The 23367-nt window shown below is 37.7% G+C and overlaps 1 protein-coding gene across 2 annotated transcripts in view; it reads right to left on the bottom strand.

Annotated features, from left to right (window-relative positions):
- DENND5B (DENN domain containing 5B) overlaps window positions 1-23367 on the bottom strand; it is a 201393-nt gene that overhangs the window by 74513 nt on the left and 103513 nt on the right. For both annotated transcript variants that reach the window (XM_059402699.1, XM_059402701.1), the window contains one exon: window positions 1718-1905. In XM_059402699.1, coding sequence (XP_059258682.1) covers window positions 1718-1905 — 188 coding nt within the window. The remainder of the gene's footprint in view (window positions 1-1717; window positions 1906-23367) is intronic.

The raw sequence follows: 23367 nt of genomic DNA, 5'->3' as shown, positions 1-23367 counted from the left end.
CAGACATTGCTATAAGAGCATTCAGAATTTTTAAGTTTATCTTTAGAGTCAGAGAATACATGCAGATTTGGAGAGAAAAAGATTTCCCAATTACAAAAATATCAAGCGGGCATTTAAGAACTCTCAACTCTCAACAAACTCATATAAAAATGGAAAGAATATTTGTACACCTAAACATATTATCTTATAAAAATATCATTTGGTTGATACATAAATAGACCAGATACTCAACAGGAATCTAAAACACCTCACTATTTAAGTCCTTAAACTTAAATTGCATTTAAAATATATACAGCTAAAAAAAATAATAAATAAAAGATAGATATAGCTATTTTATTTCTTTTTCCTTGAAAATTTAAAGGATTACTTCTTTGAACCAACAAGATACTTAGATTAAAGAGAAAGCAAGAGAGTTCAGGTAATAGAGAAAAGAGATATAATGGGGAGGCAAAAGCAGAGAACATGCATAAGCTCAAAAAGAACAAGACAGACTACATATGTATTTTATATTATCTGAATCAAGCTATTTTCCCCTGAACAAAAATGTTAATTTTGGGAGGGAAACATTCACTGGAATAAAATAAGCAATGAATGATTACAGGAATCATTGTCGGGTATAATGGCTGTGGCTTAGTGTGTTATTTTAAATTCACTTATTAAAATGAAAACCTCTATGGGAAATAAGAACAAATAAAAGCAAAGCACAGCATGAAAGATTTTATTAAGAAAGGTGCTAATTAAAGAGCTAATAATATAAAGTAGTTAACTACTTAATGTTTTGTAATAGGACATGCCACTCTCATCAGTATTTATTATTTTTAAAAAAATTTTATTTATTTATTTGACAGAGAGCACAAACAGGGAGAGTAGCAGGCAGAGGGAGAGAGAGAAGCAGGCGCCCTGCTGAGCAAGGAGACTGATACGTGGCTTGATCCCAGAACCTGGGATTATGACCTGAGTGGAAGGCAGATGCTTAACTGACTAAGCCACCTAGGCGCCCCAATACTTCATTTCAAAGGTTTTACATTCCAATTCTGAGTACCTTAAGGACAGCCAAAAACAAGATTCAAAATGCTTCCAAGAATTCCTATATTCTTCTTAAACAACATCTGAAAATACAACCCACAGAAAGCATGGTAACCTTAAGGAGGTCTTAAAGCTAGAGGTTAAAATTTTTATCTCAATCACCTAGTCAAACTGACATTTAGAAAAAGTTGGTAACTAGCTTTAGCTCTGAAAGCAAAGAATGCAGAAGTATTTGATATCTTCATTATCCACAGCTTGCTGAGAGATGTTACTTTCCTTTGATGGAAGTCAAGAATCAAATTCATCTCAATTATTACAATGACTTTAAAGATTTTAATCATGTGAAAACCTGGGCTATATTGTTTAAAAGAAGAATTTATAACATGAATGGGGAAAAGAAATTAAATGTTATTAGAATAATGAAGCAACTAGATCATGCTACTTTTGTTCCATCTTCACAAATTTATAGCTATGAACATTTGCTACTATCCTATTTGAACCATGCTGAATTAATAACTAGTCATGGTAACCCTCAGAAGTCAGGATTTGTGCTCTATGGCTCAGGCTCTACTTCCAAGATTCAGGATGGTCAGAGACACAGTTTTGACAAAGACAATGCTGACTAACAATAAAGTGGCCTTGACCTGAATCAACAAATAGCAAATGCTTTATCACTCATTGTAAGTTTTACCTCTTGAGGAAGTTCTAGTTTAGAACGGTCAGTTCCTTCTTTTGACTGAAGGCCCATCAGATAAGGGACAGGAGCATCAAGAAAATGTAGCAGAGAAGCAGGGAGGATGGGCACATAAACATGCTGCCACTGAAATGGGAACAAAAGTGTGGTGATGCCTTCCGCCACAGTCATCAAGCGTTGATAATCTGTACAGAACAAGGAAAAAAGGAGGGGAAGATTGCAAATAAAAACATAATCACAGCATTAAGCTTGAAAATACTAATTTTCAGAAAAAAAATCTTATTATAATAAATAAAATATTTCTTTGTGATCATGCAGAATATAGGTCAATTCTTTCCCAGCACAATTAAAGAGTTCAATGGTTTCACTTGAATGGTACTAAGGGGGTTTGAGTAGGTGGGAAACATTATCTTATTCTTGCTTCTGAAATCACCGGTATGTAAGTTTACATTCCCTTAAAATGTGGAGGAAAAGAAGAACTAATAAAATTGTTTTTGGTATGTCTCCCACTGAAGATGTACCAGGATACTGCTATTGATCACTTTTTGTATACATGCATATCAATATAATCCCCAATTCAGAGGCTCTTTTTTTCTTGTATATATGATCAAGGTTATGGCCTGTGGTTATCCTGATTGTATTTATCTTAGCCTTCATTTTGTAGGTATAAGAAATCAAAGATACATACATTCATAATCATCATACCTATATTTAACCCCAACTACATAACTATAAAATCTAGAAACAAAGTGAAAGTCACCTGAAAATTAGAGGTTGATTTTTGCTTGTGTTTTCTTCACATGAATCAATCAAAACTACAAACTGCTTATAATATTAAAGTGCCCTCCCGATTTTATTGAGATATAATTGACATATAACACTGTATTAGTTTTAGGTGTATGACACAATGATATATGTATAAACTGTGAAATGATTACCACAGTAAGTTTGGTTAACATCCATTACCTCACACAGTTACAAACAAGAGGTGACCCTTTTAAACTACTCTGCCATGGGGGTGCTTTACACGTCCATTGACTATAATCCTTATTTAAGCCTTTAAAGACAGATGTGTTTAGAATTCATTATTATTTTTTTTTTATAAAGGTAGTATTGTGGGGTGCCTGGTGACTCTCTCAGTTAAACATGCATCTGCTTCAACTCAGGTCACGATCCTCAAGTTACAGGATCAAGCCCTGAGCCTGAGTAGGGCTCCCTCCTCACAGACAGTCTGCTTCTCCCTCTCCTGCTTCTTCCCCCGCTCTTTCTCACTCTCTCCCTCAAATAAATAAACAAATAAATAAGATCTTAAAAAAAAAAAAGGTAATACTGTGCATATACCATATACATGAAATATCTAGGTTAGCACGCTGTAATAAAACACATTAATATTTCTGCAGCAAACTTTGAGTGTCCCAATAGGACAGATAAAAAATTTAAATAGGGTCACTCTGGTTCAGGTCTGCTTTTTCAATAAATGAGTTACGAAAAGAATCTTTGTTTTCTGCAATTTTTTGGATTTAAAAATTGAAGAGAAAGGATATTATGGACTTGTAATTTTGCTCTCACAGAATTCACTATGCACAAAAACAGTAAAATATGGGGCAGTAAGATTTTGGGGAAGTCTTTTAAACAGGATGTTTTCTGCTTAAAAAACTTTGTAGACAACTACCTTTAGTAGTCTAAAGTAGGATTTTGGTAATGAATCATCAGCTATCCATACCAACTTTAGAAGTCTCTTTATGTGATTCACTATTAAGACTTAAATTTTATGGGGTACCTGGCTGGCTCAGCGGGTAGAGCATGTGACTCTTGATCCTGGAGTTCTAGATTTGAGTCCCATGTTGGGTGTAGAGATTACTTAAAAAATTCTTATAAGTGAAACCTGTTTATAGGAATACTTTCAAAACACAAATACCAGGTGACCTGACATAGGAACATGAAGAGCTGACCAAATTACCTCATGTGGGGAGGGGACATGGATTCACACTCGAGTGCACATGCACACACACACACCAAAGGACTCCTATGAACACACCCACACCCACCCACCCACCCACCCACCCCAGTTGAGGTCCAGAGAAGCTGGGCTGAGACTGCTAGTACTCAGTGGAGATGGGGGTAGTCAAAGAAGATCAGATAATCAGCTACCTAACACTTTGCTAGTCAACAGGCAGATGTCTGAGCCATAGGAGATGGGGGTCTTCATCACATGGGTTATGGGTGCACAGCTGACCTGAAACCCCTGAATCTGTTGAATGTCCCTACTAACTGTAGCTCTGAACTAGGACAGGACTCTATAATGGCACTTGCCCTGTGGGCTTTTTTCTCCACTGTGGGCTAAGTAAGGACAGAATCCTGTTCTGCCCATAAAGCACAGGGCCCAGTTTATTGCAGTGCTGATCAGCTGATCAAAACTTACTGACCATCCCCCTGACCCCAAATTTCTTTTTTTTAGAGCAAGTGTGAGTGCGCAAGCACATGCACAGAGGAAGGGGCAGAGGGAGACAGAGCATCTCAAGTAGACTCCACACTGAGCATGCAGCCTGACGTGGGGGTGGGGGCTCGATCTCAGAATCCTGAGATCATGACCTAAGCTGAAATCAAGAATTGGATGAGCCAGCCAAGAGCACCTACTGCCCAAATTTAATGTGCTATCAAATGTTATAATTTTCTCCTCTTCTTGTAAAAGTCCTAACAAAACACAAAAAAATAAGGGGTAAGAAGGCATGCAAATAAACTATGAAAAGGCCAAATTCACAGAACCGTCTTTAAGATTCTCTTTTGTTGGTCACCCATTTCAACCAAGGATTGGAGTTTTTTTTATTTTTGTAACTTTGGCACCTTATCCCAGTATCTGACATATAACATATGTTCAAAAAATCTATTTTTTAAAGATCTTACTTATTTGGGGGGCCTACATGGGGGAGGGTCAAAGGGAGAGGGGAAGCAGGCTCCTTGCTGAGTGCAGAGCTGGAGCCTGACATAGGGCTGGATCCCATGACCCTGAGATCATGACCTGAGCTGAAGGTAGACATTTAACCAAACGAGCCACTTAGGCGACCCTGTAAAAATACTTTTTAAACAAATAAATGAATTAGTGGGATCAGACTACATAATTTTGCTGGATAGCCATAACTCAAATAGACAACAGATTAGATGTTACCCACAAGAAACTAAAGAACTAGTTTTTCAGTAGGAGAAAATGGTAATTACTCAGACAAGAAACTGTGTACTCAAAAATGGTATTTCTTGGATGTTCATATAATTCAGTTAATTATCTGCATGCCCACTTATAAAGAAAATTCAAGGGGCATCTGGGTGGCTCAGTGGGTTAAATCCTCTGTTGTCGGCTCAGGTCATGATCTCAGGGTCCTGGGATCGAGCCCCACATCAGGCTCTATGCTCAGCAGGGAGCCTGCTTCCTCCCCTCTCTCTCTGCCTGCCTCTCTGCCTATTTGTGATTTCTGTCTGTCAAATAAATAAATAAAATCTAAAAAAAAAAAAAATTCAAATATCCATTTACTAAGCCATGGATACTGTTCATTACACAGAGAATTTTTACCAAGTGACTCATTCTAACTATGTTTAAGTAGACCATGTAGGGATCAGAACTACTGATCCCTAGAAAAAATTATCAGATTTAAACATTTTTTTCTCCTTTATATTAAAAATGTGAAGATTTTAATAGTGAAACATAATGTGGGTTTCCCAAGGCTGTTCAGAGTAGAAAAAAGGACTCTCACGAAACCTCCATAGCCTTTTGGAAGTGGCCAGAGAATTAAAGCACATTGTTGGGGCACCTGAGTGGCTCAGTGGGTTGACGCCTCTGTCTTTAGCTCAGGTCATGATCCCAGTGTGCTGGGATGGAACTCCACGTTGGGCTCTCTGCTCGGTGGGGAGCCTGCTTCCTCTTCTCTCTCTGCCTGCCTCTCTGCCTACTTGTAACCTCTGTCAAATAAATAAATAAAATCTGAAAAAGAAAAAAAAAAAAAAAAAAAAAAAAGCACATTGTTGCTCTACCAGAAGATGTATTCCCAATGTCACTCTTGAAGTCTGAGGAAACCAGAGCTCATTGAAAAATTAAGAGAAAGGGGGGAAAAAAGGAAGAAGGAAAAGAAAAATTAAGGGTAAGAAAAAATTAACTTCCGTCACCTCATTTACATATTTTACAATTTGACTATATTCAAAATGTACAGTATGTACTATGTAGATGGGCTAATAGAAAAATAACTTGATTGTTCCGGTATTTATTTGCTAACTTTAAAAAACTGTTATTAGGGTGCTTGTCTGGCTTAGTCAGAAGGGTATAACAAATCTTCATCTTGGGATGGTGAGTTTGAGACTCATATTGGGTATAGAGATTATGTAATTAAAAAAAAAAGTTGCTTTAGTTTCATTGTGGGTTCTACAGAGTTTTACTGTTGTAAAAGGTTATAAAAATAAACTATTATCAGGGTTTTTTTTGGTATTGTTAAAGATCAGTTTTCTAAGACAATCACTTCCTTAAAAAAGTCAATGTTTCTAATTTAACTAGTTTCTTTAGGGGAAAAAAAAGTGTAACACTAAAATCAAAGTTTTAAAAAAGAACTACAGTTTTTACATAACATTAAATGGGAGAAAAAACTGCTTAAATGTCTTTTAAGTAATTTAATGTTGAAGGATATTCTTCCTCCAATCCCTTACACATTTCTAGCTTATGAATAACTTACTTAAGAATAATGTTTGTTTCTTTGTTTGAAGATTTTTACCTATTTATTTGAGAGAGAGTGCACCTCGAACACACAAGGGGGTGGTGGAGTGGTGAGAGGGAGAAGCAGGCTCCCCACTGAGCAGGGAGCCTGAGGGGGGCTGAGATCATGACCTGAGCCAATGGCAGCAGCTTAACCAACGGAATAATTTTTTTTTAAAAGATTTTATTCATTTATTTGACAGACAGAGATCACAAGTAGGCAGAGAGGGAAGCAGGCTCCCCACGGAGCAGAGAGCCTGATGCAGGGCTCCATACCAGGACGCTGAGATCATGACGTAAGCTGAAAGCAGAGGCTTTAATCCACTGAGCCATGGAGATGCCCCTGGAATAATTTTTAAAAATATATATTTATTTATTTGAGTGAGAGAGAATGGATCAGGGGCAGAGAAGCTTGACTCCTCGCTTAGCAGAGTAGGAAGACTCATGTGGGATTTAATCCCAGGACATTGAGATCATGACCTGAGCTGAAGGCAGATGTTTAACTGACTGCAAGCCACTCAGGTGCCCCAAGAATAATGTTTTTAACGGGTGCCTGGGTGGCTCCATTGGTTAAGGTCCGATTCTTGGTGATCTCATGGGTCATGGACTCATCGCTCCGCAGGGAGTCCACTTGAAAGATTTTCTCCCTTTGCCCACCAGTCCCAAACCCTTTCCCTGCTCACACTTGTATGTACAAGCACACATACTCTCTCTCCCTAAAAATAAACACATTTAAAAAAAAATAATGTTTTTAAGGAAAAGGAGGAATGAGAAGATCCATCTGGTTAAGAAATAGTAATCATTTATTCTAACAATGCTCTTCAGTCAAAAGCCCCAGGAACACACCTGTGTTTGAACAAGGTGGGTTTACTACTCCTTATGGACAGGGAGCACACACACCTTGGGGATCTGTGGAGTGTCTTCATTAGAGGGTTTAGAGATAACCTATTACAGCATCTGGGCTGGGTTTGGGTAATTTTAGGGAGGGTATAAGGAAGTAGAGACTTGCTTTGCATTATATACTGTCACAAATCAAGGCAATTCTATGACAGGGTATCTCAATAAATCTGATCTACAAGGAAGGCAGATTAATATGGGTTTAGAACTGTATTTGGTAAGGAAGTGAAGCAGCAGTTTGTATTCAGTGAAAGAAGATGTCTGGTATTCCACAGTGATGTTGCTTGAACTGGATATTCCTGTTGGACTATTTAAATTCTATAGAACAACATGGCTCAGTTGTGAGCATCAGATCAGTATGCAGTAACAGTGAGCCCTAGCTTGAGAACGAGATCAGTTCCTGGCTATCAGGGGCTACTTTAATATTTCTTTCTCAATTGTAAGTCAGACAGAGGTAAAAGGCTCAAGACTATAAGCAGTCTGGTCCTGTACCAATTACATATTTATCACCCCTCAGCTCCAAATTCACTCAGCACTGGTCTATGATAATGGACTAAACTAAGCATTTTCTTTTTACAGTGAGCACAATGCTAAGCTCTGCCAGGAGAAGGCAATGCAGAGAAATTTGGGGAAGAAGGAGTTTATCTTCTCAGTTCCAGTGCACAACGGCAGTGTTTTGTTTGTTCATACTCCTGTTGCATGGTTGATCAGTGGTGTGGTTGTATGAAGACATCTGGTAGGTACACTTCCTCAGCCATATGCCCAGTGGGAGCAGCCTCAGTGACTGGGTCAGTGGTCACCGTCTCATGGCCCCCCTAACATGAATATTGTATACTCAGATCTCACACTGACAGTGGTGTTCTGACAGATCCTGTGTGCCCACTAACCAGCCACAGCTCAGTTGTACCTCAAAGGTTTGTTTCCCCTTGCCCAGCGACTAAGGATCAGCTCTGGACCAGGCATTTGCTTGGGTATTCCACGTCTACTCTTGCCAGTTCTGTGTTCTCTTCAAGCCTCGTTGAAATGCCACATCTTTTTTTATAATGCAATTTTTTAGCAGAAACAAGATAATTCTTTTTAACTGAATCAAGAAATAAAAGAGCTTTCTTCTTTAAGTACGTTTTGAAAAATTTAAGGAAAATTATTTTTGTTTCATATGCAAAGTGAAGAATGTGTGAAAGACATTATTTTCATATTTAAGACATGCCTCAGCATGGCATATGAGGCTCTTCCTGACTTGGTCCTTTCCTGCCTCATTTCTTATCACCACCCTATACACAGTCAAATCATTTGCCTGTAATTAATTCACTGAACCTAACATGTTTTCACAGGTTTCTATGCCTTTGTATATACTTTTTCTCTGTCTAGTATATACAAAGACATACTTCCCCTTTCAGGGCTTGGCTGAGTTCCACTTTTTCCTTACTGTACCATCATCTGCCAGAGAGCAATGACTGTATTTTTAATATTAATAATATTAATATTAAAAATAATATTAATATTTTATATTTTTATATCTTAAAAATTTTAAATAGTTAATATTTTATTTAATATAAATATTTAACATCTAATATATACAAATAGATCTATATAATATATAATATATTTAAAATACTTAATATTTTAAATATTTTATATCTTAATATATTTTCAATAATATCAACATTACTATATTATTAATATTATAATATCACAATACTATTATTATTAATAAATATAATAACTATTTTTAAGTATTTTAAATATCAGCTTATACATAGTAAGTGGTCACTAAGTGTGTGTTAAGAAATTACTATGTTAAGGGGCGCCTGGGTGGCTCAGTGGGTTAAGCCTCTGCCTTCGGCTCAGCTCATGATCTCAGGGTCCTGGGATCGAGCCCTGCATCAGGCTCTCTGCTCAGTAGGGAGCCTGCTTCCTCCTCTCTCTCTGCCTGCCTCTCTGCCTACATGTAATCTCTGTCTCTCAAAGAAATAAACAAAATCTTAAAAAAAAAAGAAATTACTATGCTAATATCTAAGGCATTAAAATAAAACTATTTAGACATTAAAAAAAATTATGCTTTACCACATTATATAGAATATGCTGTCAAAAATTTGCCTAGCAATGGCTTGTATGCAGACCCTGGGAGGGCCCTGACTCCACCATCTCAGGTCTTGTCTCACCAGCATCATTGTGGAGAACAAGGTCAGCCCCATCAGGACAGCTGATGGCCCCGCAGCTACACCTGAGGTAAGGGGCACAGGACCAGCAGTGGCATAAGGCAGCTCCAGTGCTGGCCAGCAGCTTAGTTTCCAAGGAGGAGGAGGCCATGTCGAGTGGGATTTGCATACTGCAAGGTGCTGCAGATGGAGGTGTGAAGCTGGTGGTGGCCAGCATACCTCTGATGAACATCATGATATGGCTAGATTACACACCTACAATCCTGGGTACTGTGACCGGTCACCCCCTGATGCTGGCTTTGAATCCTTCAGTGCATGCATCATTCAGTTCATCTCTCTGGCTCCGGAAATTCATCTCAGATATTGCCAACAACGTCCTATAGCATTTCAAAATGGGGCACAGCCTGTGGAAGCTCCCAAAGCAAGAGCTAGGATTACTAGTTTTCTTTCTTTCTTTTTTAACCAGTTTTCTAATGGCAGAGAACTTGACCTCTGATCTCAGCAAGTATGGCAATGATGTGAAGAAGCTGTAGTACACTTCACTTGAGCCAACTTAAATGTACTTGTTTGTCCTCTCGTCCCCACACTGACCTGTTTTCTTAATAAACTATTGTAACAGCAACAAAAATTACATAAAGCTCACAAAGACATCACAAAAGACAGAATACAAATCCAAATCAACATAAAAAAAATTCAACCTCAAAAATCCCAAGCATAATGAGCCACATTTTGCTTATCAGGTTCACAAAGATTTAAAAAGAAAATCACAGCAAAGGTGTGGAGAAAAAGTATTTTCATAAGTTGCTAGATGTTTCTATTTGGCAGTATCTATCAAAAGCTTAAAAATATACAGAATTTTTGACCCAGCAATTACAATTTTAGGAATTCATCATCTAAGTATACAAAAACATAAGTACATGATATGTTACGTACAAAGTGTCATTTATAACAGTAAACTGTTTGTAATATCCCAAACACCTAATAAAAGGAATCTGATTACTACAGTTATGGCTAGTTATATAATGGGATATACTGGAGTGATTAAAAGCACATCTATATTATTAACAGAGAAAACCAACTGTCTTTGGCAGCAATTAGGTATTAAGAATTTGCTAAAATTCCATTTCTGGGTATATGCCCAAAAGAACTGAAAGAAGAGATTTGAAAAGATATTTGCATATCCACATTTTTAGTAGCGTTACTCACAGTAGCTAAGAGGTTAAAGCAACTCAAGTGTCCATCAATGGGTGAATGGATAAACATAATGCGGTATATACACACTGGAATATTAACCCTAAAAAGGAAGGAAATTCTGACACATGGTACAACATGGATGAACAATGTTGGTTCACCTACGTTGTGTGAAATGATAAGCCAGTCACAAAAAGACAAATCTGTGTGATCTACTTATATGAGGTATCTAAAGCAGTCAATCATAGAAATAGAGTAGAATGGTAGTTGCTAGGGCCTAGAAGGAGGGGGATCTGGGGTAGTGTCCAACAGGTACAGACTTCCAGTGTTACACGATGAAAAATTCTAGAGACTGACTGCATAACAATGTGAATATACTTAATCCTACTGAACTGTTCACTAAGGAGTAATTAAGATGGTGAATGGTATGTATTTCTTTTTTAAAAGATTTATTTATTTATTTTAGAGAGAGCCAGTGAGCGTGCATTGGGGGTTGGGCAGAGGGAAAGGGAGAGAGAAAATCTCAAACAGACTCCCCGCTGGGCACAGAGTCCAACTTGGGGCTCTATGTCATTACTTGAGATCACAACATGAGCTGAAATTAAAAGTCAGATGCTCAACCAACTAAGCCACCCAGGTACCCCGGTATGCACTTCTTTAAACATAATTTTTTAAAAACTTTCTTAACTAGGGGTCAGCCCCTCAGTGATTCAGTCAGGTAAGCATCCTGACTCTTGATTTTGGCTTAGGTCATGATCACAGGGTCCTGTGATTAAGTCCCATGTGGGGCTCCATGCTCAGTGCGGAGGTGGCTTGAGAGTCTCTCTCTAACTCTGCCCCTCCCTCCCACTCCACTTTCCCTTTCTCTCTCAAATAAATACATAAATCTTTAACAACTTGTTAAACCCTAAGCTGTATGAAAATAATTTGTGGGCAAAAGAATCCACAAAAATGGATAATTTATGAGAATAAATAATTTGAATTTAACTTAAAAAGGATGTTTTATTTGATGTTAGATGACTTTAAAAAAATATACATGTGTTTCAAATTCAAATAGGATTCTCAAAAATAGGTAATGATCGAAGTATTCATTGAGAATTGCTTTTTATTAAAATTCTTTTTTAAAAAAGATTTTATTTATTTATTTACTTGGGAGAGAGAGGGAGGGAGGGAGGATGGTAGGGGAGGGGCAGAGGGAGAAGGAAAAAATCTCAAGCAAACTCCCCACTGAGTGGAGAGCCCGAAGTGGGGCTTGATCCCAGGACCCTGAGATCATGACCCTGAAGGCAGATTGATCCACTCAGGTGCCCCTAAAAATTCTTATTTAATTCACAATTTTAAGAGCAAAAAGTACATTAATCACAAGTTAGCCATCACACTCTGTAGAACCTCCAAAAATCATTGGGAATGGACTGACATCAGGCATTTTTAAAGCAAATTACTTAACACTAAAATATGCCTCTCTATTCATTCATAAGAATATAATTTTCTAACATCCATTACTAAAGTGATATCTCTTAATATTTCAACAGAAGTTAAGAGAAAAAACAAAGTATCTATGTATATAACTATGTACTTAAATTGTTTAAAGTAGATTAAATATAATGGGTAACTTGGCAAAAGAGAACAGACATGGATTATTTTCCCATTTTATATTATTAATAATTAAATTATGCCTAGCAGTTGTTACATTCTGTAATAGTTGACACAAACAATCTGTTCATTTTAATTTTAGTTCAGTGATAGTATTTAGTATTTAGTTCAGTGATAGTATTTCTATTATGCAGTATTAATGGCAGTATGATGGAATAGAACTAAAAACTAGAGCCTAGTCTAAACTAAAAAATGCTAAATAAAATAATTTCAAAACACCAAACTCATGAATGAGTGGATTTGCAAAAAGTAAGGGAGGAAGTCATTAGAGGCCAGGAAAAAAAAAAATGGGAACAAGAGTCCAGTATGGTAAAGCTGAAGTATTTAGGGGTCTTTGAGGCATGTGTTGATCCAAGGTACGCCTACACCTTCTGTTTTATTTCTATGCATGTTAAAGAATAAAGTCCAAGAAGGACTGGGATTCAGACAGTAGATCCTCTTGCATAAAGCTAGGACCTACATGGGAGAAACCTCAAGGAGAAGGGATCAAGAAAAGAAAAACAAAACAGGAATAATAAAAGAAACAATGCACTGCCAGGAAAGTTGTCTGGCCTGCCCCTACCTAACTCTGGAAGGGGGCGGGGGAAAGCCTCTTGAGAATTCCTATCTACTATCCAGGTTTTGGGTAAGTCTAGGGCCCAAACTCATGCTATCTGTATGGCCCAAAGAAACACAAAGGTGAGGGTCGGGGGTCGGGGGATGGGGTAACTGGGTGATGTAATGAGCACTGGGTATTATATAAGACTGATGAGTCACTGAATTCTACCTCTGAAATTGACAATACACTACATGTTAATTAATTAAATTTATATTTTTTAAAAATGAAGTTAGGCTCTATGCTGGGTGTGAAGCCTACTTAAAAAAATACTAATAAAGTAGACCTGTGTTGCCAGTGAACTCAGATGCTTGGTGAAAGAAAATATAAATTATTCCTAGAGGAAGAAACCCTCAATCTTTAACCCATCAGATACTGAATTTATCTGATAAATAATATGAAATACATATATTTAATATGTTTATGGAAATTAAAGAAAGAATTAAGGAGTAAAACTGTTTTAGGGCCACTGAAAGTAAAATGTCAAAGGAAGGATTAACTGCAGACTAAACACAGGTAAAAAGAGAATTAGTAAGCTGGGAAATAGATATGGAGAAATCACCCAGAATGCATCAAAAAGACAAAAAGAGAGGTTGAGAGATATGGAAAATTGAGTGAAACAGATTAACAGGTTTAATTAAAGTATCAGGAGGAAAAATAGAAAAAAGGTAGATGGAAGCAATATTTAGAAAGATGGTTGAAATTTTTCCAAAAACTACTGAAATATATTAACCTTAGATTTCACAATGAATCATAAGAAGAACAAATAAAAAAATGCTCATCTAGATAAATTACAGTCAAAATACAGGTCATCAAAGGCAAAAAGAAAATCTTATATACAGCCAGAGTGAAAAGACAGATTTCTGGCCATGGAATGACAATTAGGGTGACTGTAATAAATTACCTCTCAACAGCTACACTGGAAACATGAAGATGGTAGCATCTTACTCTCAAAGTGCTAAGAGAAGGAAAATAAAAAGCCAGTTTTAACCTAGTATTTAATATTTAATAAAATCATTGAAAAACACAGGCAAAGGGAAAACAGTTTCAGATGAACAAAATTTCATTGAAAATATCACCTCATTTGGGGAATGTCTAAGGACATACTTTAGGAAGAAGACTGAACCAAGAACTATTTAAGATATAAAATAGAATGTGAATTTTCAAGAAACGGCAATTGTGGTAGTAAAAAGAAAACCACACGGGAACCTGGTGGCTCAGTTGCTTAAGCATCTGCCCAAAGTCCTAGGATCGAGTCCTGCATTGGGCTCTCTGCTCAGTGGGGAGTTTGCTTCTCTCGCTCCCTCTGTCCCTTCCCTACCTCCCAACCCCTACCCCACTTGTGCTCTCTTGCGCTCTCTAGGAAAAATAAATAAATACAACCTTTAAAAAAATAAAAAAAATTTTAAAAAGAAAAGAAAAAAACCACAGATCTAAAATGGAGTTACTTATAGTAGGCTATGTTACCAACCCCAGGACTTAGTACCTACTCTAATTACAGTTTCAACCTCCCCCAGAAAAGCAGTCTTAACTGGTCAGTCTGGAATTTCCTGGTCAGCACTGCTGAGGTAATCCTCCTAGTAAGACCCTTTGTCCCCACAGGAAGGTGACCTCACCCAAAATAATCCTTTCTTCAGTTTATAACTTCCTTGTCCTGCATTTAAAAACCTTTCCCTTTCTAGGGGCACCTGGGTGGCTTACTGAATTAGGGGTTTGACTTCAGCTCAGATCATGATTCCGGAGTTCTGGGATCAAGCCCCAAGTCGGGTTCCCTTCTCAGAGGAAGACTGCTTCTCCCTCTCCTCCCCAGTTGTGCTCTCTCTCACTACTGTCACTCTCTCTCTCAAATAAATAAATAAAATCTTCAAAAAAGAAAACAAAAGAAAAGACTTTCCCTTTCTATAGACCTTTGGAGCACTCCTGTATTTGCTAGATGGGATACTGCCCAATACATGAATTAATAAAGACAATTACATCTTTATAATTTACTTGGTTGAATTTGTTATCAATAGTTGTAAAGTTAAACAAAATCAGGTGTATAAAGTAAAAATGTCCTATATCAAGGATTAACAAAATTCCGAATAACTATCAAATAAGCTGTGATGGGGGGTGACTGCTATTAAAGCATTTTACGATATTAATATGTATTTTTAAAGATTTTATTTATTTGACAGAGAGACACAGCAAGAGAGGGAATATAAGCAGGGGAAGTGGGAGAGGGAAAAGTAGGCTTCCCACTGAGCAGGGAACCCGATGCAGGGATCAATCCCAGGGCCCTGGGATCATGACCTGAGCTGAAGGGCAATGCCTAATGACTGAGCCACCCATGCGCCCCACAGTATTAATATTTTAAAGATTCTCAGTGACATAAGACTCTTTATGTTAAAATCCCAAAATTTACCATTAAGAAAGGAAAACAGAGCTGATAACACAGAAAAAAAACTGCAATGAGAAAAAAAGCCATTTCAGTTATTTAAAAAAAAAGTCAAAAAAGGAAGAAAGGCCAGACAAATGGTCAAAATAAAAAAATTTAAAAATTCTTAGAATTAAATAATCAAAACACTAAGACTAAGACTTGTGGGATGTAGCCAACACAAGATCCAAATGCTCAAAGACTCAAATGTTAATATCTAGGGAGAGGGGTAAAAGGAAGATTTAAAATAATTAAGTCCAGGGGGTGCCTGGGTAGCTCAGTGGGTTAAGCCTCTGCCTTTGACCCAGGTCATGATCTTGAGGTCCCAGGATGGAGCCCCACATCAAGCTCTCTGCACACCAGGGAGCCTGTTTCCACCCCCCTGCCTGTCTCTGCCTACTTGTGATCACTGTCAGATTAAAAAAAAAAAAAAAAAAAAAACAAAAAACTTAAAAAAAAAAATTTAAGTCCAAAGGAAACAGTAGAAAGAGAAGAACAATAATGGAACTAGAAACTAAACAAAAAATGATGTATTTATTAAATCTTTATCTAAATATTCTTCATGAATATTAACAAGGGTAAAAGTTCTTTAAAAAGAGTAACATAATCAACACACTTCAGGTAAAAATAAGCAAGGAGAAAGGGCACAAATAAACAGCATTCAGAATAAAAAGGGAGACAAAACTACAGATAAAGCAGAGACTATGAAGAAAAGGAAATATTAAGACCTTAGGCAATAAGTTTAGAGTTTAAGGCAAATAGGCCGAAAGTTTTAGAAACTTGTTCCTAGAGAAAATATAAATGAACAAAAATTGATTCAAGAAAAAAAATTAAATAATTTGATCCAAGAAGAGACAGAGGAGCTTCTTTTAGGTTGGAGAGATACACTGAGGTGTTGTGTCCCAAGAGCAGCATGAAAACTCTGTAGCACCCTCCCCCACCCCCAGGGCATTTCCTACAAATCTCTTCCATTTGCCTGTTCCTGAGTTTTAGGTTTTTATAATAAACCAGTGATAGTAAAGAAAATGCTTTCCAGAGTTCTGTGAGTTCTTCTAAGCAAGTTACTGAGTCTGAGTGGTGGGTTGTGTAAACTTCTGAATGTGGAGTTTTCTAGGCAGCAATGAGGGTTGCCTGGACACCCCATTTGTAGCTAGTGCCTGAAGTGAAGACCAAACCCCTAAACCTGTGGAGTCTGGTGTTAACTCCAGGTAATCAGTATCACAATTGAACTGAATTGTTGCGTACTCAGTTGCTGTCAAACTGACTGGTGGTAGAAAAGAAAGCAGCTCTTGTTTAGTGTCAGGAAACACCTATCATTCAGTTTCAGAAAATGTAGGATTCACTAGAAAGGCCCAGATTCACAGAAATATGTGATTTGGGAAGAGAAATGATGGAAGTGTGGGGGATTAGAAAACTTTGATTCCTAGGTGGCCTGATGGTCACCAAAGTAATGGAACAGCAGCTGAGAGGTAAGTTATGGAAGTCAAGAGTTACCAATGGAATTTATAGATGAATCCGACTCCTGGGAAACTGGTTCATGAGATGCCTGAGGAAATGCAAACCAGTAAGAAAAAAAATGCAATATACAATCCCTTCATTACTGTTATCTATAACAAAAATAAAATTAAGAGAGTGCTGGGTCACACTTGACATTATACCAAGCTGAACTTCAGCTAAGTATCCTTAAGGCTGTCCCAAAAGGGAAAAATTATGTGAGGCCAACAAATAGCATTTCTAAGAGACTTTTGGTCACTCAAGTTTATACTGCAAAGTGGGGCAAAACCAAGAAGCTACTGAAACCAGGGGGTATAATGTGAAGGTGCTATCTCATTTTATAGATCAGTATCAACTTCTTAAAGAACCCTTTTTAAAATGGATTGAGAGAGTAATTCAGGAATGGTATCTTTGTTTTGAAACGCTGCAGGGTGGAAGAGCATGTTTGGGTTGATTTAAGACCCACAGCTAACTATGAGAGGATCACAGGTAGCTATCCATGATCCACACACATAGCAGGTTACTCCTGAAGGAACAGATAGTCTGGTGGACTAGATAAAAGTTTTTGTAAAGTCTGTTTATCCTGAGGAAAGGGGACTGCCTGACTCCCTCTTAAATACCAAGTGGAACATCCTAGATAAAGCAGTTAATAGGCTTCATATGCAAGCTCTGTAGGATTGGCTTTACAGTAACTGGGATCCTCACCCACTGAATATACCCATTACCCAGGTCATGGTAAATTCTAGGGGCCCCTTCTGCATAAATACCTCATGTAACCTTACTGCCACAAAATCAGTCAGAGAAGCCTTCTCAAATTTGCAATCCTGAATGAATTTGCTCCTCATGAATCTTAAAGGTGCCAATAAAAGTATTAAATTAAAAAGAATACATGGAGTGGCGGGGGGAGTCAAGGGACTTTTCCCAGCAGGGTGGAAATCTTGTAAGTTATTAAGAAATAGGGTGAATAAAGCAAATATTGATAGGAGTGAAACAAAGAGGAAAAGGAAAATGAGTGTCAAGTGACTCATTCTAGCAGGGTGTAAATCTTTAGATGGTTATTGAAAAATGGGATGAGTAATACAAACATTGATGGGGCTGAAACAAAGTTGTAATAATAATACTCTCTAAGGCTAGATAGACCAAAGGAACCCCTTGTTGGTACCCTTACATTAAAAGATGCCAAACAAGTTGGGTCTATTTACTCCTGTTTGGAGAAATTTCCCCAAATTTGGGAAAGGCAAAGATCATAATGAGAAACCAGACCTGCAACAGTCAGGCAGAGTAATCAAGACAAAGATCGACAGGGGCACCTGGGTGGCTCAGTCAGTTCAGAGTCCGACTCTTGGCTGTAGCTAGGGTCATGATCTCAGGCGTCCTGGGATTAAGGCCTGTGGGGCTCCGTGCTCAGCCAGGGAGTCTGCTTGTAGCTGTTCTCTCTCTCTTCCTCTGCCCCTCCCCCACTTGCACACAAGTGCTCACTATCACTAAAATAAATAAACAGATCTTTAAAAAAAAATCTAAAGATTGACAAAAGGGCCAAGTTCTCTTGGCTCACCCCCTTGTGGAAACCCAAAACCTAACGCACAAGAGTGGAGAAAATGGTCAGTGAGAAAAGAGAAGTTTCTGAAATCCTTTATAAAGGAGCCTCATGTACTGTGGTACCCAGACCCTTTAGTGAAGTCATAATGCGGGCTACAATTAGATTGAAAGAACATAAGAGTTTAAAGGTTGAAAGCATTAAAGTTTAAGTTTGGGTAAAAATTACAATAGGCTTTACCTCAAACTACATATTTAATGCAATCCCTATCAAAACACCACTAGCATTTTTTCAGAGAGATAGAATGAACAATCCTACAACTTTTATGGAGCCACAAAAGACTACAAATAGCCAAAGCAGTTCAGAAAAACAAAACTGGAGGCATCATGATTCCAGATTTTAAGCTGTATTACAAAGCTATAGTCATCAAGACAGCGTGGTGCTGGCAGAAAAAAAGACAAACAGATCAATGGAACAGAATAGAAAACCAAGCACTAATCTTCGATAAAGCAAGAAAACTAGACAGCAGTCTAGTTTTCCCAACACCATTTGTTGGAGAGACTGTCTTTTTTCCACTAGATACTTTCTTATAGTAACATGCAGTAACACGCAGAAGTAACATGCAGAAGAATGCACAATTAGTAACATTTTAGTAACATGCAGAAGAATGAAACTAACCACTTTCTTATACCATACACAAAAATAATTTCAAAATGGATTAAAGACCTAAATGTGAGATAGGAAATCATCAAAATTCTAGAGGAGAACACAGGCAGCAACCTCTGTGACCTTGGCCACATCAACTTTTTACTGGAGGCAAGGGAAATAAGCAAAGATGAACTATTGGGACTTCCTCAAGATAAATAGCTTCTGCAGAGCAAAGGATGCCTATGGACTGGGAGAAGATATTTGCTAATGACATATCTGATAAAGGGTTAGTATCCAAAATCTATAAAGAACTTATCAAACTCAACAACCAAAAAACAATCAGTTTAAAAATGGGCAGAAGACACAACTAGACACCCTTCCAAAGAAGACATCCAGATGGCTAACAGACACATGACAAGATGCTCAACATCACTCATCTTCAGAGAAATACAAATTGAAACCACCATGTCACCTCACACCAGTCAGAATGGCTAAAATTAACAACACAAGACACAATAGGGGTTGGCGAGGATGCAGAGTAGGGGGAACCCTCTTGCACTGTTGGTGGGAATGCAAACTGATGCAACAACTGTGGAAAACAGTATGGAGGTTCCTCAAAAAAAGTTAAAAATAAAACTATCCTACAACCCAGCAATTGCTCTACTAGGTATTTACCCAAAGGATAAAAAAATACAAATCCGAATGAATACATATACCATGATGTTTACAGAAGCGTCATCAACAACAGCCAAACTATGGAGTGCTCTAATGCCCATAGACTAACAAATGGACAAAGAGGATGTGGTGTGTACACACACACACACACACACACACACACACACACCACGGAGTATTACTCAGCCATCAAGAAAGTGAAATTTGCCATTTGCAACAATGTGGATGGAGCTAAAGTATATTATGCTAAAGTGAAATAAGTCAGTCAGAACAGACAAATACCATATGATTTCACTCATATGTGGAATTTAATAAAGAAAACAGGTGAGTTTACCAGAAGTGGAGAAGGAAACAAACCATAAGAGACTCTTAACAATACAGAACATACTGAGGGTTGATAAAGGGAGGCAGGTGGGGCATGGGCTAGATGGGTCACGGGTATTAAAGAGGGCACTTGTGTGAGCACTGAGTGTTGTACATAAGTGATGAATCACTGAATTCTACTCTAGAATATGTAAATTACCTAAACTATAAATAAAAAATAAGTAAATAAATAGGCTTTACCTGAATGTTTTATGGCAATGGATATTTTGTATGACTGTATAACACTTCCCCTAGAAGTAAAACAGAAAGCACATAAATTGCCCTTCAAACAATATTAACTGGACATGCCACATGGGAATAAGACTGCCTGAGCCTACACAGTGTACAAAAGTAGCAGGAGTCCTGGTATGGACAAATTCCGCACCATAGCCCTATATGCACAGTGCAGACTGAGGCTATGGCAAAAATTGTGAGCACCTCCCAGTGACGAGTATTAGGATGCTGGAGTAGAGAACTTCTAGAGGCAATTACTAGCTTGCTTACTGGACATTAAACTGTTCTGATTAATGAAAGACATAAAATAAACTTGAAATACTCATGATGTCCTAGGTAATGTTGGAGAAACACTCTAACGGAGAAGGAACTGTTTAGATGAATTCCAAAATCAAATGGAGACTGTTGCCTCTTTTCCCACAGGACTGACTCTGAAATGTGTAAGAGGCTGCTAGATTCTATTGTCACTTGTAGAATCCTGAAATCTACCTGTACTGTAGCTGAATCTAAGCAGGAACCTAAGGTGTGTCCTTCCAAAGGTAGAAGCATCTGAGTTGAAATAAAAAGGAGGACTAGTGGCTGAGGATAAAGGAAAGAATAAATGAGTTATGCAGTAAGGGAAATACAATATACATTGACACCTCACAAGAGGCTTAAGGTAAGAGATAATATTGTCTCTTACCTCAATTATACCAGATGCCTTCAAAGGTGAAACCATGTATTGCTTAGACCACTACTGCTTTTGGAACCTGACAAGACCAAATGGAAGTCTGCAAACCTGAGTGACCTTAGCCTAGGAAACATTTTCATTCAATAAGAATGATGGACTGAATTGTTAATGACTGAATGGGACTAGTAATGTAACAGCATCTTTTAACTACCAGGGTTCTTTTGCTATATGGGATCCACGGTCAAATACCAGGGGGTAGCCTGTGGTATAGTAAAACACCATAGGTGACAACAATGATGATGGTGATGATGAAGGAGGAGGAGGAAGAGGAGAAAAGGTAGAAGGTGGGGGGCAGGAATGGAGGGAGAGATAAAAAACCTACATAAACTATTAAAGAGACTGATCTGGTACTTTACATCTTCCCAACAAGACCTAACAGTTTACAGACAAGTTCTCTTAAACAGTCATGGAACATATATTTACAACCTTAAAAGAAGTTATCTCTATCTCCCAGAAAAAAAACAGAACATTTTCCAACTCAATGTATAAAGCTAGAATAGCCTTAATACTAAAACCAGAAAAGATAGTACAAGAAATGAACATTATAAGCTAATAAATAAAACACATAGATGCAGGGGCACCTGGGTGGCTCAGTGGGTTAAGCCTCTGCCTTCAGCTCAGGTCATAATCCCAGGGTCCTGGGACCGAGCCCCACATTGGGCTCTCTGCTCAGTGGGGAGCCTGCTTCCCCCCTCCTCTGCCTGCCTCTCTGCCTACTTGTGATCTCTGTCTGTCAAATAAATAAATAAAATCTTTTTAAAAACCACATACACATAGATGAAAAAAAATTCCAATAGAAGTACTAGCCAACCAAATCAAGTCATATTTAAAAAATAATAATGCATCATAACCAAGTAAGGTTTATCTCAGGAATACAGGGATGGATTTTCACCTTAGGTGATCAAAAGAAGAAAAACACGATCATCTTATTTGATGTAGAAAGAGCATCCAATAAAATACAATAGGAATTCATGATTTTTAAAAACTTGAACAAACTAGGAATAAAAGTTACTTCTTTGGGCCACCTGGGTAGTGGTACAGTGGGATAAGCCTCTGTCTTCGGCTCAGGTCATGATCTCAGGGTCCTGGGATTGAGCCCTACACTGCCTACTTGTGATCTCTCTCTGTCAAATAAATAAATTTTTTTTTAAATCTTTTTTTTTTTTTTAGATTTTATTTATTTATTTGACAGATGGAGACCACAAGTAGGCAGAGAGGCAGACAGAGAGAGAGGGGGAAGCAGGCTCCCCACTGAGCAGAGAGCCTGATGTGGGACTTGATCCCAGGACCCTGAGATCATGACCTGAGCCGAAAGCAATGGCTTAACCTACTGAGCCACCCAGGCACCCTAAAAAAAAGTCTTTAAAAACAAAAAATGGAACTTCTTAAACCTAGTATAAGGTACTTACCAAAAACACTACAGAAAATGTTATACAACAGTAAAACATTAAGTGTTCTCTTCAGTGGCACCTAGGTTGGTTACACATCCACCTCTTGGTTTCTGCTCAGGTCATAGTCTCTGGGTTGTGAGACTGAGGCCAACCCCTAACCTCGTGCTTGTGCTGGACGTGGAGCCTGCTTGAGGTTCTTCTTCCCCTCTTCCTCTGCCCCTCCCGCCATGCACTCTCTCTTAATAAACAAAATATAAACAAACAAACAAACAAAAAAATGTGTTCTTTTTAAAATCAGGAAAAAGACAAGGATGCCTGCTACTATAAATTCTATTCTATATTGTACTGGAGAGCCTAGTATAGTAAGGCAAGAAAAAGAAATAAAAGGTGAGAAATATTGGAATAGAAGAAACAAAACTGTCATTATTTGTAATTACTACTGTAAAACTTTACTGAGAGACATTAAACAAGACCCTTAGAACAGAGAGATACAGCATTTTCATGGAAGGGAAAAGTCAATATTTTAAATATGTCATTGTCCTCATATTAGATTTGACTCAACTCTAATAAAAAGAAGGTAGTGGTTATTATCTGTAGCACAGCATTATCTAGGTTATAAAGTTCTAATGATGGTATGGCTTTGAAGGATTAATGATTCTGAAGGCTCTCTTTCAGCTAAGTGCTAAAATGATGTCATTATTTTGTATTGTAATATACATATAGACACGTGAAAAATGTATATTTAATAAAATAGTCTACTTCTTGGGTAAAAAAATAAGGTAATGAGGGAACCATCCTACCAGATGTCAAGACTTACTTTTAAAGCTACAGTAATTTAGTAGAGGGACAAAAAGACTGGCAGAATAAACTGAAGTACACCAGAAATATACCCTCACATACAGGAACTTCTACATGACATTAATGGTATTCCTGCT

This window comes from Mustela nigripes, chromosome 6 (genome assembly GCF_022355385.1).
Source record: "Mustela nigripes isolate SB6536 chromosome 6, MUSNIG.SB6536, whole genome shotgun sequence".
NCBI lineage: Eukaryota > Metazoa > Chordata > Mammalia > Carnivora > Mustelidae > Mustela > Mustela nigripes.
This window is presented reverse-complemented; position numbering and strand designations above follow the sequence as displayed.